The sequence below is a fragment of the Amblyomma maculatum genome, chromosome 11, assembly GCF_055883805.1.
Source record: "Amblyomma maculatum isolate TAMU_Amacu chromosome 11, ASM5588380v1, whole genome shotgun sequence".
Classification (NCBI taxonomy): domain Eukaryota; kingdom Metazoa; phylum Arthropoda; class Arachnida; order Ixodida; family Ixodidae; genus Amblyomma; species Amblyomma maculatum.
Genome location: NC_139354.1, coordinates 83,762,211 through 83,778,611, shown reverse-complemented (window position 1 = coordinate 83,778,611; position 16,401 = coordinate 83,762,211). Strand labels below are relative to the sequence as shown.

General features: G+C 42.0%; 1 protein-coding gene across 3 annotated transcripts in view; it reads right to left on the bottom strand.

The window, feature by feature from the left end:
- Positions 1-3,784: 3,784 nt before the first annotated feature.
- LOC146174286 (uncharacterized) overlaps positions 3,785-16,401 on the bottom strand; it is a 52,669-nt gene continuing 40,052 nt past the window's right edge. For all 3 annotated transcript variants that reach the window (XM_084584073.1, XM_084584072.1, XM_084584071.1), the window contains 4 exons: positions 14,997-15,132; positions 10,784-10,917; positions 7,523-7,625; positions 3,785-4,345 (listed from right to left, as the gene is read on the bottom strand). In XM_084584073.1, the coding sequence (XP_084440199.1) occupies positions 4,132-4,345; positions 7,523-7,625; positions 10,784-10,917; positions 14,997-15,097 (552 nt within the window). In that variant the 5' untranslated portion in view covers positions 15,098-15,132 and the 3' untranslated portion in view covers positions 3,785-4,131. The remainder of the gene's footprint in view (positions 4,346-7,522; positions 7,626-10,783; positions 10,918-14,996; positions 15,133-16,401) is intronic.

The window sequence follows — 16,401 nt, the reverse complement described above, 5'->3', positions numbered from 1 at the left end:
TAATGTTTATTACCTAGAGCTAGTTTGCCATCATCCAGTCAAAGCAATCATTTAATGAACTAAAGTTCTTATTTCAATTAATTAAAGGATACTACCAAACCGACTTTCCGAAATAATCTCTTTCTCAATCGGATATTCAACTAGAAAAAAGCATTCTTTAACAATAACTCCATTTCTGCCGCGTAATAACTGTTATAAGTGCTATATTTTTTCAAGAACGGTAAATGACTGGAATTACCCTAGTGACAAAAAACTTTTGCAACCTTCACAGACATTATTTTCTTGCCTCCTTAGGTAATAGTGTTTTATTAGAACGCTCTTTTGCTACATGTTTTTCTCCAGTCGGCCAATGTTCATTTGTGCATTGTCATGGTTCTGTGTCATTGATATTTTATATCCCCCCTCTGCTAAAATGTCACATTATGGAATGGCAGTATCTGTAAATAATTTGAGATTATAATAGAGTGCTAAGTGGTAAAGCTTCCCGACTTTCGGTCCCAAACGTATGCTCATGTTTAAGGTGCATTGTGATGCACAAGTGTTGTTGATGAAACCTTGCGAACCGTAGCATTAGGTAATCAACAAACACATAAATACCCATTGTTCATCTAGCTTCGATTGAGCGACACAGTCATTCCAAGAGAAAACAAAATTTCAGTCTAATGATAAATTAGGTGTTTCTTCCGCCACGCACATTGCGCTTTACTTAGGAACAAAAAAAGAATTAAAATGAGCGGAAATAAAGGCTTCTGTTTACTTTGTTACAATAAAAACGAAATATATTTAGCGCATAAAAAATTGGGATATCTCAACTTGTTATGTGGAATGTGATTGTTTCCCTATATATTAATGTCTTTGCAATCCGTTGTGTGTTCGCTGCAGCCAAGGGGGCACGGCATCGTCCGGTACGAGTCTGCGCTTTTGTCGCATCCGCCGAGACAGTTCTGCAATAACTGTCTTGAATAAAAGAAACAAAGAAGTAATGAAGGCAAACTATGTAGCGTTATTACCCTGCAATTAGTCAAGATCCTTTCGAATCACCTGTAGCTCGCTGCAGAAATGAAATTTTCGATCATACTGTTTGTCATTCAAGTAGCTTGTCAGTGTGGTGTTGGCAACATGCCTATGGTGGCGCCTATGAAACCCTCACAGTGACTCCAACTGCAAGGGCAAAACACACATGTAAATGTACATCCGCCACATGCGAGGACCAGACTGCGAGATCAATCGATACTAAACTCAATAAACTCTGCTCCCAAAGGACATGCCACAAGACGGTATCAAGAAAGCATTCCGCCGCTGGTCATCTACACATCTCGTTTGCCAGCGTCGCTTTATATCAATGCGTGGCAGAACTTTGAAGATTTCTTTGCGGGTTTGACCATTTTCCGGCATTCTAGAATTACAGCAATCTTTTTACATTTATTGCTTTCCTTCGCACAACAAGACCGCTGCCCGGCCGCCGAGACTTGGTAGGAGGAGTTACGAAGCGACGTGCGGCAAACCTGAAGCTCTCCTGTTGAAGTTGTCCATTGTTCATGCAGGCGAGAGGAAATAGAATGACGAAAACGCTTTTCTCTAGTAAGATTAGGCCTTCATGTTTCTCTTGGCGTGACGGGATCCGCGCATTGAGACGCGCTTGCCTAAGCACCATCCAACTGTACCTTATGCACGTTATAAAAATATGTCTGTGCATACTGCTGCATTCACACTTGCCTATATATCCATTGTGACTAAGCCTTTCTGGAAGCAGCAGCAACTGTGGCCTACACACGTTTTAAAATCACTATATACGGGCAAAACCTTGTGAGCAAAGTAACATATCGAACTATTTGTAGTTGTCCGAAGATGTTGGTGCTAGAGTTTTGAGTTCTTGCGACCAAGGGATGTGAAGGAAAAGGCTGGCGAAAAAGCGGGACTACAAGTCAGCACTAGAAATGTTTATTTGCTTATTTTCTGCAAGTGTAGCAAAAAAATAGGAATCCATTTATTGTTTGAGTATTCGTTCATTAGCCATATTGTTTCCTTGAATGGTACATGGTATGCGCTGCTAATAGAATGTTGTACGCTAAATGTGTAAGCGAAGAGAGTGGCTTGTGAGAGACGTTGTGGTGCGCGGCTATTAATGAACTTGGCAGCAGGGGTTTTCTCAGAAGTCATTCAATCTCAAGGCACAGATTTACGTAGTTTCGCACTTTGCCTCTGTTTAAATTCTGCTCTAATGTCCCGCATTCGCTAGGTTTGTCGGCAAAATAGAAATTTAGTGCTCCCGCACGGTCCCTGTGGCTGCCGCCATCTAGTGTAATAAAGTGTAAACCGTACAGAACTGCTGTACTCAGGTGCCAGAATGGAAATAATATAATGAGTGCAATTTATTTCAGTAAATAGACAGTGAATACAAACAGCTTTTCGAGAATGCCGATACGAGCTCAATTCAGCTCGCCTCCGAAAGCCGACATTGGCTCGTATTTATTGCGTCCACATAAAATGATCAATATTGGCAGTGCATACAAAACTGAAACTTTCTGTATTTATGTACTGCTAAATGGCACGTTCTTCTCTTTGTAATGGTCCTTTTGTGTACTCTTTAAGAACATACGTTTCAGTCGTGATTAATAAAGCTTCGCATTAGGAAATGTTTCTGCGATGACAACAGTTAATAGTTTTGAAGTAGACGCAAGTTATGGAAGTTATATTATTTATCTCCCACATGGTTCGTCCTTTCTTTTGTCAACATTTTGATAATGCTCCTGAATTTCATACTCTCTTTAAACGCGCATTTGCATTTGTGCATGCAGACGCAATCCAAGCTCATGCCTGTTTCTGGAAACATACGAAAAATGCGAATATGTTTAGCACTACATAAACTCATTTTTTTGCAACAATTTCGCATTAAAAGTCACATGAAGAGAAGCCGCTGTTGTCATCAGCAATGCTGTAATTGCCCGCTAGGAAGCTGAAACGCTCCAAGTTAAGCAGTGAAAGAAAGGTCTCTTTCTGTTCATAAGTATAGACCAGCATGTAGCGGTGATATGGTAGCTCCCGAAGAAAATCCCTCAAAAGCATTTAAAACAAATTCTGGCTAATAATTGCTATAGAAACACACAAACTGAAATATAGATTAGACAGATATCATATTGAATAGCAGTGAGCTAAGAACTAAGTATTGTTACTCTACGAGCTTACAACTTCGCTCGTAAAAGTTGTTTGAAGAAAGCGCATTGACCAAAGGAATGCATAGAATTTGGTAATGACTCACTTGACTTGGCCGTTATTTATCTTTTCCATGAGGGCACGCAGCAAAGATCTGAGCAATGTTACGCATCGCGCTTAGCAATTGGCTTTTATAAGCTGTTCAAGGAAAGCTTATTGACCAAAGGAATACATAAAATGTGGCAGGGACTCGCTTGGCTTGGCCCCATTTACATTTCCACTAGGGCGCGCAGCAAGGAGCTGAGCAATGTTTCTCTGTGCGCTTAGCAATTGGCTCTTATAAGTTGTTTAAGGAAAACTTATTGAGCAAAGGAATGCCTAAAATTTGGCAGGGACTCACTTGGTTTGGTGCTTAGTAGACTTTCCCACGAGGACGCGCTGCTCGACATGACTATCAGGAGATTGCGCTTGCAGCGATGCAGCATTAGCACGACTGATGACGTCAGTGCTGCTCACGCGAGGAGAACACTGTCACTTCGACATCGCGAACTGGAGGCTCGCGTAGCTCATCGACACTATAAGGTGGCAATCCGTCTACCCTGAAAAAGGTTACCTTGTCTCTTAGAACCGCTGAGAGAAGAATTAATTTATTCACTGTAGAGAGAAAGCAGAGTAATCAGCTCATGCATTGGAGTTGATGTGCAGGAACGCCTCCAAGATCAAACATTTTGATGGTCGTCAGATTATTTGCAATGTCGTATTTTAGAATGCCCGTCGTCCTATCAGAGGTCCCATTTGGCTCTGCGGTAAGACGCCTTTAATGATAACTTCGTACAAAACAATGAATAAAGTATCGCTGTTATACAACAGTACCATTACACAGCTCGATTGTGAGAAATATGTTGTGATTTAAGCGTACGTTTGCTGTAAAGTCCGCGCGTCAACTCGACAGACGCAGCTAGGTCTCGTTCTATAGACCTATGTCGTCTTCAGTTGCATTATACTGAAACTGGCGACGAGTGCTACGGTGAAGGCCACTGGGACAAGACCAGCTTGCGAGGATGTCTCGCAGCCCATCATCAGCAGCGATGCAGTCATGCCCTGCTTGACAGAAGATGTGACCGCTTTCTGGTCTGCAGGGCAGCTCTTGACCACGGCCGATTCGGCACACGTTGAGAATTGTTTGATGGTACTGTACAGAGAGTTTGAGAAAATAAAAAAGGACTGTGTGCAAGCTTATAGAAACATTTCTCCGCAACTGTAGCAGCTGAAGCGGGCTGTTTATTTTAGAGAAGCGAAATATGGGAATCCTAGCTATTAATCTGCGCCACCCTTTCACGAGGAATCAAACAGACGTTCCTGGAGTTTAGTTTCTTTGCTTATATAGCATTTAACCTGCCAAAAAAAATAAAGCAATAAGGTAATTTTATCAGCAAATGCATGCTATAACGTTGTGCCTTTTGTGTGAAAAAAAGTTGTCTTTAGAGTATTTTTGTATTACACTTACATTGTACAGATGTACATTACAGAGGAGAGGGGTGGATACATAATATATATATATGTATATATATATATATATATATATATATATATATATATATATATATATATATATATATATATATATATATATATATATATATATATATATATAACGAAATAAATTTACAAACCTGAAAATCAAGGATGTTTATAGAAGTTGGCACATAAAAAGAACTACGAAGTCCATGTTCAATTTTGGAAGACGGGCATAGATGTAAAAAACAAAAAATTATAAATATATAATAAGCAACAGAGACTACAAAGAAGATTAACAAATAACTGCATAAGAATTTTGACACTAGGCGAAAAAGGTTTGCAACGCGGATTTATATTTTGTTTTACATTTACCCTTGTTGGGGGTGTTCGGTGAACAAACGAGCTAGAATAGGCAACTGTGGTTGCAGCGAAATGAAATGTAGGGCGGTGGTTGCACTTATAAGGAGCACAATGCTGAGTTATGGTAATATATTTTGTAAAAAAGTGACAGACGGGATAGTTTTCTTTGTGTCGATGAGAGTGGCAGATGTGTGTATCCTTTTATATTAGTAACATAGCTGGCCTTTGATAGTGGTTTAAGATGAACCAGGCTGAGCGATTTTGTACTACATGAACGGAGGTATGATGGTTGCTTGACCGGGGTCCCAAGCAGATCAGGCGTATTCGAATTGAGGACTACTGTATGTATTGTTATGATGATGGTACAAGGAAAAATTACGAAATTGTGCAAAGGACCTTTTTGTCACTGCCGGTTTGGCCGGTATTTATTTGCATTAAAAAGAAAACCCTCATTTAAAGCGTATCTGAGGCATCTGGTCGGCGTATATTACGTCTTTCGCGGATGATTATAAGCAATTTTTAATACGGGCTTTTGATGTAAAGTTTAGCTTTCCCTCCAAAGGTATATCATTTACAAATGAGAAAAAGTAATTATTCAAGTTTAGTAACCTGGTGAGAACAATTTTATTTGTTGACTTTTTCACTATTACATGTGCCCACGCAGTCCGATTAGCGAGTTGTACGGCCGGGATTCGGAATAGCCACATCTGTTATTAGGATTCAGAACTTTCAGCAGCTCTCTGTTTAATTAGCGATTTTATCATTTTCCTATTAGCCATATCGTGTTTTAGGATATAGAAATTGTGCCCTAGGAAGATGGAATTTAGTCCTGATGCCCATGTTATCAAATAATATTACTTGGGACACAATGAATAACTGCAAATCAAAATAACGGTTTGAACGAGGCTATAGGGGAACCTAGGAACGAATCTGTGAAAATGGTTGGAGAGATATTGGAAGTTGTTTCACATAACTCAGGAGCATTTATTTGTTCGCGAAGTAGACTAAATTCAAACCACAATATCAGAGCAGACACTTAGCTTTGGTAAGAAAGCTGGTACCTAAGATAATTTTTCAGACAGAAGTAAGACAGAATAAGACAGAAAAATTTCCAGCTGGAAATTCTGTTGTCCCGATATGCTGCCGATAGACTTTTTTATTCCATCAGTTATAGAAAACGACAGAAAGTGCTTTAGGCTAAGAAAACGCAAAAGCGTATCTATGTTGAGCTTCAAATGGGTAAGAAGTTTTTGTCGTTAGAGGTAGGTACAAAACTTCCGCAAGGTCAATGCAGCGGCGAAATTAATTACTTGTTGTAGAGCTTTTGTCAATAGCACCAAAGGAATGTTTGCAACGTGCACTCTTCACGACATAGATTGGGGTCCAGATTGATGCTGAAGTATGTTTCACTACTGTGACAAGTAGAAACTCGATTTCGCCGGTGTAAAGGAGAGTATAAAATTTTAAACTTAAATCTTAGAGCCAGTCAGTGGATTAGCTTACGGTTTCATTGTTACATTCAGTGCTCCTCCTAAAGCAAAATAAGGACTGACCCTTACCACTTATCAAAATACATACAGATTTCATACATGCATTCCAGAAAGAAATATGGAAAACTATAACACTAGAAGACCATGGATTGAGTCATCTCAGTGTAACACATAAGATGGAATTTTATTCATAAAATCATCACCGGAACGTAAGTGGTCGTTAAAGTTGCCTTGGCAGTTGCACCCCGTAATGCAACACTAAGCTAAGGAAAGGAAGAGGTTTAAAGCAGTTTTCAAGCAGTCGTAGGTAAAAGCTGAAAAATGTGTCACCATATCCAAATAGAGCAGGCTGTATATAAGCAAGGAGATATTGATTAGCAATATGCAATGATAAAACCAGCATAACGGGGGCAGTAATCTTGCGACTTGTGCTTGTTGAAATACAAAATAATAGGGCATTGTTATTTAGGCTGCAAATGTCATAGCATTAAGTAAATTTATTGTTCTGGGAGAGGAAACCACTATTACTGTATTTGTTACGCTAGATGTGAGATGTCAGAGCGCGATAAGTTCTTCTAAATGCACTTATAATAATGCATTTTTCTCTATGGCGCATGTTTTGGCATTTGCCACTTCTTGCGAAGAATATTTCATATTGCACAGCCTAAAGATAAGAAAGACGTCAATGCTTGCACTGTCACATGAATACGAACGTAAAGGATATCATTTCGTTAACGAAAAAAAAAAAAACCTGGTAGCATGTTAGAATTTAATATCTTGGATTGTCATGCGGTGTACTCAGCATATAAATATTTCCACAGTTATTCGTGTTCAACATGAATGCAGTTTGAAGAATATAGGTGTTTGAACATAAAGGTGCAGGAACCTGCACTCCTGTGGGTGTTTGGGCAAATATTATCGCTAGCAAGCTCCAGTGCTAATGTTTTGCAACACTTGGTTAGGGTAGGAATGTTTTACAACATATGAGTGGTTTCTCTTACCTGCATTCGTCTAGCTTGGGCGCATCGGACGTTGGTATCAGGTTTTTCTGACTGCATAGGAGTATCGACATGAAATCCATGCAGGATAGCAGCTTCAGAGAATCTGTTAATACGAAAGTAGAGTAAACGTAGGTGTATTTACGCACCCGTCCTCAGTTTTCAGAATTGCGTGCCTATATATATACCCAGATCTTCAACTATAACTGTGATGTAGAGCACAGTTCCCGTAAGCGTAATCGTTTACTGGGAGTAATATATATATATATATATATATATATATATATATATATATATATATATATATATATATATATATATATATATAAAAATGAACCTCCCCAAAACCAGACCAAGTTTCTCCTCCAAGCAAAAAAAATCTGTTTAATACTGATTCTGAACTGCATGTAAATTGCCGCTCTAGTAGCATGGCGCGATAGCTTCCAGCGCTCTCGTTCGTATTCTCCGCTTTCACGTCCAGGTTCGCCCAATTAAGACTAGCTAGATAGATATTGTTACTTAGCTGTATTCGCTGTTCGTGGTGAGGATGAAGAAGTGCAACAGACTCCGAGAAGACGACGACGCTGATTGTTGTGGAATCGGTGCCCTCATCAGCGTTAGCTGTGCGGAGAGCTTTCAGACTGTAGATCTTCCACGTAACGTCTCTTGGTGGAGGTGCTGGGTATCGATCCCAGTACCCAGTAACAATATAAAACACTGCCTTTAAGCCAGCCGTAATAATATGCCTGCATAGCTTAGGGCCACTTTCTTAACTCCCAGCAGAGGTAGCAGACGACATGAGCGGGAGGGAGGGGGCTCCAGGGGCGCTGCGATTGTGTTAGGATTCCCTGGCGCCAAATCGACGATCGCTTGGGACCACTACGTAAAGCGCAGTTTCCCAACTGTTTCCTATCTAAGACCGTTGGCCAAGGGTAAGCATGTGTGATTGGGAATAGAACGGACCGGGATATTTTTATTCCGTTCGGCCTCGAATCTCAATTTACAAGCCCGAGGTGGCAGCTCCTGCGAAACAAGACAAGCCACGTGGTCGTCATTACGCATTACTCTGTAAGAGTGAAATATGAGACACTCTGGTTCGCTGTAACCGCGCGACATCTCCGAGTTCGGTTATCTCAGCTGCCAGCTGCCACTTGTCAGGACATTGCTGTGGTTTGTCACTTACAACGCTGATCCTTGACATTTTTATAGAGAAGGGAGTCTTTAACGCTATCGTCTCAAAACATCCCAGTGACATAATGACTAATTATTACATTTCACAGGTGGTCACGCTGATTGTAAGGAGAAGGAGGAGAAAAGAGGGCGGAGGGCTGAAGGCAGGGATGTTAAATAGAAAGAATGAATTCTAGCTGGCTACCTTGCACTGGGGAAGGGAAATGGAGGGTTAAAGGGAGAGGGTAGAAGAGGAGAGGAGGTGCGAAAGTGACAGTCTGTCACTCATGCTAGTCTCTTTTAAAAAGCGAAGAAGTGCCTTGTGGGCTTTCAGCGCTGATGACGTTTGTGGCAATAGTCTGAAGATCTTCCCTTCCATTAAGGGGTGAGCGTCCAGACGATCAAACGCAGTACGCATCGTATGTCGTTTCGTTGCAGAAACAGGGCAATCGCAAAGGAGATGCTCAATCGTTTCATCAACACCACACAGTTCACAAGCAGGGCTGTCAGCCATCCCAATCAGAAAGGCGTATTTGTTTGCGAAAGCAACACCAAGCCATAGGCGGCACAGTAACGTTGTTTCACGACGTGTTGTGTGGGGGGAAATACGCAGGCGTTGTAAAAAACAAATTATAAACGAAGCGAGAAAGTAGAAAATAACTAAAAGAAATATAATGTTGTGCGTGCATATGAAATGTTTATACGTGAAAACATGTGAAGCCCACTAGAAGCAACACCAATGTCTTCAAAAATTTGTCTTTGAGCAGACGAAGATGCGGTATAGGGCACGGTATCTGTGCGCCATTTAATATACTGGGGAAGTTATGAGTTTGAAACAGGGAAGTAAATACTGAAACAGGAATTGTCTGTGGCCTGAGCACATGTTTCTTGTAATCGTTTAGTTAAGGTGTTGCAAGCACAGAATGCATTAAATTTGGATGGCTGATAAAAAATAAAGAATTTTCATGGAAGAATATTTTGCGTTGCGCCACTAAAACTGAAGAAATGTATTTCTGTATTAACTGAATTTTTCTTGTCCTAAACTCGAAACTAAATTTGCCTTGTTGGTGTACAGCAAAGAAACCAAATATTTCAAATCTGCGCCATATGGAGGCTTCACGAAGCATATCGACTTTTTATTAGCTTCACTCTTCACTGTTTTTGTGGTGTTAGGGATAGCCTTCATTATACAATACTCCGTCAGGAATTCTAGATCAAGGAACAATAAGGAGCTTAGAAGCATTCGATTCCTTTAAAATAGGTTCAGAACATGTAGGCTAATATGAGACCTCTAATCTTTCGTTCTGGGTCGAAGGCTCAAGAGGCACCGAACCAGATGTGTACCTAGTGATTACAAGAACATCAACTGACAGGTGAAAAAAAGCGAACCTAATCAATGGAGAAAACTTACCTTGAGTAGGCCTTTTGTTCAAAATAGAAGCTAGATTGGGCTGCAATTTCTCGAAACATTGAACCAATAAAACTGAAAGCTGAGTAAAGGGACGGACAGCCGGTGGTCTAGCGAGACACACGAACTGTTATAGGTGGTCATTTAAGGCGTGCCTGTACATCCCGACATCATGTAGTGGATTGACGCTGGACCTGCTCAAAATCTACAGGCTCGTGGATTGTCAGGGGTGCGGGGGTGGGCAAGGCATGCAGGATTTATGGAGATGGAAATATGATTGGGGCTGCTGATATGCCACGGCTTCTTTTTTTGACTAGGCCGTCTAGTGGAGGAATGTTCGGCTGTCGCCAAGGCTCTCTCGCAAATATTCTGTGTGTGAAAAATCCGTGCTTGCTACTTTCACTGAAAACAGGATCGAACATGCACCTTTCTCCGAGGTAAGCTGGCCTTATAGCCAACAGGCGAGCGAGACAGCATGCTATGTTCTGGCTTAAGTAATTCTGAGTCCTTGTTGCGCGGAATAGATTGCACGTCAATTTCATTGCGAGTGGTCGTCAGAGGTCAGTGAAAGCGTTTGGATGACAACAGCGCTTGAACTGCGACTAAGGACAATGCAGCAGCACACTTACACAGCGGGGCATCTGGACTGGAATCTGAGTAATACTATATGTAAAGCGTTCACTTACCTTCTAAGGCATTTTTGTCACAATTCATCTCACGAAGCTGCTTATAGCCTTCTTCGAAAGAGCTGAGATTAGCCTTCACGTAAGCAGGACAGGCGCTGAGCTGGTTGAAACATGGGGATGGTAGGGTCATCTTTCTGTAAATAAAGAATATCAAAAATTTTATTTTATATAGTATTTCAGGTTAACGATATCGAAACATGATTTGGTTTGGTTTATGTGGTTGAACATTCTAAAGCGACTGAGGCTGTGAGAATAAGAGACGCTGTTGTCGAGGGCTCCAAAAACTTCGACATCCTAGGGTTCATTACCGTGCACAAATATCGCACCGTTAGCGTGTCCCTTGATTTTCGGCTTTATGAAAAGCAGATACCGCGGCCAGGAGAAATCACACCATGGTTAAAAGAACGTTAACAAAATACTTGTTCCACAATGGTCGCGTAGTAGCAAATATTATCACATTGATTCATTTCGTAGTTTGTTCTCAAAACTTCTTGCAATATGCCGTAAACCCTATTATTCCAGAACCGTGATGATGCTCTGTAACTAATGTCTTTAGAAAACAAAAACTTGCTTGCATCAGTATATGTTCGGCAGCACATTTGTTGAGGCACGCCGCTTAGACCGTGCGAACGTGAATTTGAGTCTCGTGTGAATGCTGTAACAAGAACCAACTTTTTAAGCGTAGGTGCTCGAGACGGGGCTGGCACTCAAAAGGAGGTCACAAAGCATGGGTACATCATGCTTCGTTACTGTCGAAAACTGACCACAATGTCATCGCCAGAATAACCGATTATTTAAGTGGCCTTCATGCCGGCGCTTCGATGCACAGTAATCAGTATGAAGAAAACTTCAAATTCAAGCCAGGATTTCAAGGTAGCCCACTCTATAATTTCAAAACTGTGTCTCTTTTTAACTTGCAGTGAATCATGTGGCGTATTTCGTTCGCAATGTTACTGCAACAAAGAGCGGACTGTTGCTTCGCAGTGTAGCGCTGTGCGCGGCTGGGAATGGCGCCCTCTCTCAGCGGATCCTCACCATTAATCGGGCAGGCCACCACCTCTCCTGTCGTCTTGTAGATATTTGTAGCGCACGCCTCTAAAATTCGTCGGTTTTGTGTGTTTGCAAGATTTTATTACAAAAAATATCACTTCCTTGCTGTTATCCTCGAGTGCTTTTGCAAAGTTCATTAATGGTTACGGCTTGAAGTGCATATTATGATGTTGTTTATTTTTTGTATTAAAAGTAGGTAGACCCATGAGAAAAAAACATAAATATGGCTCAAATACTCCGGGTATGTATTCAAACGCGCTGCAGCGGAAACCGATCATCTTCGCGGGCCACTGCGAGGGAGCAACACGGTGTATCCCCCGCCGATCACAGATCGTGGTGAACTGTCACTCTCGCACGCTGTGCCTCTCTGGCCGATACCTTCCTCGAAATTTGGAACATATCGCTGTCCAGGTTGTCGCAGAGAGAGCGTTAGAGGTGTAAAAATAATAAAGCGCCCTTCTACTAAGGTGCCCAATAATTGATTTCACCGATTTTGCCTAAAGCCTAGGCATGAAACCCTATATCCCCGAACGAAAACCGAAGCGAAATACGAAGGGCGGCATTTTGTAGTTCAGATTACAAGAATGCAGCATTTTTGTGGCGAGTGAATTATGAATTAGCCCATGGTATACAAGCTGAACAAATTTTAGGATTTCATCGATCAAAACGAGGCACCAACGCGATTCAATGTTTTTTTCCTGATTACATACTAGCTTGTGTATAGTCGGACACAGGTCAAGAAAAAGCGGCATACAGCCATAAAAGGGTCCCACTCCAACCAATGACTGCCGAGCTATACCAAGACGTCACGGCCGACCACTTTGTACCCGTCAGTAGCACTTGGAACGTAGTTTCTTCGAGTAAGTCTCTGCTGTCAAATAGTTCCTAAATGCTTCGTAACTTTCAACAAAAATACATACCTTTATTTAATTCGATCGATAGTGGTTTGCTCATCAGAGTACAAAAGATAAAACGACGAATTGTGATGGTAAATTTCAGCGCTGTTTAGTTTTCACGAAACCGCTTCGCTGTTCTGCGCTTCACTGCATCGCTTTTTCGTTACGGAGCCCTACGAGGTGACACCGTTGGCGACACTGACGGATGGACGCGAACACAGCGACAACCGGAGGTGGCCATTTTGGTACACATCCGCGAGACAGTGAGCGCGGAAGAACACGTTTTCCTGTTTTTGTTTTCTTTTCACCTGTGTACCGCAACATCATACATTTATAGCGATGCCACTGGCTGGAGGAGGGTCCTTTGAGGGCGGTTTGCCGCTTTTTTATTGACCTGTATCCGACCTTAGCTATGTTTGCCTCCGCCACGTTGGTACGGGAGTGAATTTTTGCAACACCTTTTGAGTTACTTGTTTGTTGTCTCCTTTTCGTTTGGCTTCAGCAATATGCTGCTCAATTGAAGGCCGCGAGATTCGACCTGGTTGCAGTTTGATTTGGACGAAATATGAGAATCGTATCGCGTTAACACTGCTTTGTATCTTATGCCAGGTGGTTAAAATCGCAGTCTTAGTGCTGTCATTAAGGCACCGCGTCCGTGCTTGTCTACCTAATGCAGCTTTACGGTGGAAGCTCGTGTAATGTACGGAGGATTAAAGAAACTATCTCCTGAACCGGGGCTATGTAATACGGAGTTGCCCACCCTCGGTATACCACCCGGAGTCGTTAAACCTGTAAACCCCTGCCACGCCATGCATTTTGTTGGCCTTGAATGGTACATCATTTTGAGCTCTGGGGCCGGTGTCGGCAGAGCGCAAGGACTGTAATGCTCCGCCGTAGTACGACGTAGGAATATATTTCGATTGAGGTTTGTCATGCGTGTTTTATTCGTGCGGCACAGAGACACAATATTTACTCATGCTCTCAGGGTTTACCGGCGCACTCTGCAATTTCAGGAAGACATGTGTAATTCCTATCGTATCATAGATGTATCTGACACTGGTGACACCCTGCCTTGCATGCCTATAATATGGTTCCTGCCTGCATCTGCTTTCCTTAATACTACACAAGTTGTTTCTCTAGTGAGCAACCTGCTTCAAGCCTCGGACGGACCCATACTGCTTCCCCACGTTTAGGCAGCGGCGACACAAATTGCACAATCTGCAAAAGCTGGCTATAGATGAAACATTAAGCTAGCTTCATGTATTGGGACCAGGCGCACACTTGTGGGTGCGGTCTCAACACGTGCGATCAACACACGAGCAAAGAAGTGGTGCAGTCGCCTGAATTGTCAGTCACAAAGAGGGATGGCGTAGTGCCCGACGCACGCCACCGAATTCCACCGCTAGGTGGAAACCGCGGCACTGTCTTCGCGCAGCGAAACTTCAGTCTTAGATCTCTACAGTCATAATTGCCTAAACATTCATAAAAGCGCTCCTTTTTAGCTTCCGCACATTCATTTAGTTTCCTTGTTGCACGCTAAACAACACTGAGTTCATTGTATGGGTTGCCGTTTTTTTTCAGGTCTAACCATGACAAGCTGAATAGCTTTTTTTTTTATTAGCGAATTAGAGTACCCGTGGCCGCCTACGCACTGCATACATGACATTCTGCACGATTTTCTCGGTGGATGAAAGTTAATACTTTCGTCTTCGATTCTCTTATGAGTTTCAACATCTAGTCACCTAATATCGCACCTTTGTGTTCGAAATGGCAGCTGAACAATAAACACAGAAGGACTGTTGCATTGACTATAACATGCAAAAAAAAAATCTTGTATGTCTAAGAGAAACAGCACGTACTGCTTGCATGCAGCGTTCAGTTACAACAATTTGCATAATAATTATTAAAATCCTAATTAGAACAAACGCGTAACCGGAAATTACTATAAAATAATGATGAAATATTGCGTTTAACGTGAACCATGTCAACCGCTTCACCTGAAGATAATATTGGACTTGAAAACAACCCTCCGTCCTCTTTAGCAGTATTATATTATTTCCTGTTAGCTCCAAATACAAAATAACATGTCTTAAACCACGCAGAAGCAATTGACATATTTGCTCATCTGACAGAAGTTTTGGGCAGTTTCTAATTCCCAATTCTGCTAAGGCAAGGTTATACTCACGAAATATGTTCGGAATGTTCCCCTCACGGAACAAACAACTTGTTGAACAAACACTTTGCATGATGTAACATAGTCATCTCACCTGCACATCTCGGTGAACATCTTGTCAGAGATATGAAGGCCCTGGCCCTGGTTCATTGTGATCATGTTCTGCAAACCAAGGTTCGAGTAGCACTTTCTCATCCCCACCCACGAACAGGTGTCTGGCTGGGAGGGCACTGCAACAACCAAACGCACTTTGTGAACATGGTCGTCCGCCACCCTAAATATAACCCAGCTTATAGACAGCAAGAAATATTCAGCTCAGTGGAACAAATTCAGAGCCGTGTCGCGTGTCACAGTATTTTATTTCTGGAATGTTTATTAACTAGTTAACGCTAATTATCTAAATTTTTAGCTGACTGCAGCCTTCGTTTCACTGTATTTTTTACGTAGTCCTTTTTTGTCGCCAAAACGTTTGTAGAAGCTGCAGTAGCAACCTAGCTAAAATTAGTGCATGGCAAAGACTACTCCCACGTCTCTCCAGTTAATCCAATTTTCTGCCATGCGCGACGGCCGGCTCTAGAAAGATTTCTTAATTGCATCAGCACTGTTGACGTTCTGCCATATTGTGCTACGCTCGCCTTCTGTCTAAATCCAGTGCGTTACCCACAGCTACCATCGGTTATACACCCTTCGAATCAAGTGCCATGCCAAGGACAGTTATTATTCATTTTCACTATAATGTTACTACTGAAGTTTCAATAACTTATAAACAGGGCCTTTGACCTGACATTTTTTCTTTCTTTCAAGACCGATGATATCACACATGGCTGGTGATATCACAGCAATGCTGCGGATATATGTAGATGTCTTTCTCCACAACAGAGTTGCTTGAAGTTGGCGCTGTGTAGGCATTCGTACATCTAATGCGCTGCCGCGTGTTAAAAGACTGCCTCTTTTACCGAATTGTTGTGAGTAGCAATAAGGTAAAGCAGCCGGTTGAACGTTTTTTAACAGCACGGGTAAATTGCGCTTAAAAAAAAACTTCAGCGGTTTTGTAGTCTTTTTTCGTTATAAGCTTCTCCCTGCTTCTGAGAAATTCTTGTCTGTGCATTAGGATGTTGAAGAAACAATTAAAAAATAGCATTCAAACATCAGAAAACTAAGACCGCCATTCGAATTTGAGAAAGCGAGAAGGATAATACGGAAGGGTGCGGAAACGGCCTAGGCGTATTCGCGTGAGTTGTTGTCACACGAGGAGCAATGTTTATTGTGCCGCCGTTAGCGCCTAGGCCCTATTGCTCGCCCTTTTCGCTCCGCTGTGTGTTTTGTATCGCCGCGGTAAAGCCCTGACATATTCCCCGCTTCGGTGTTCTATTGTCGCGCACATGAACACCAAACTCTTCTCACCCCGTGTAAAGGCTAGGGAAGACTAACGAGTGGGTGCTCCTGCGCCTGCTCACCAATACAATGTTGTGCCCTGCTAATCTAAAACATTTTAATCC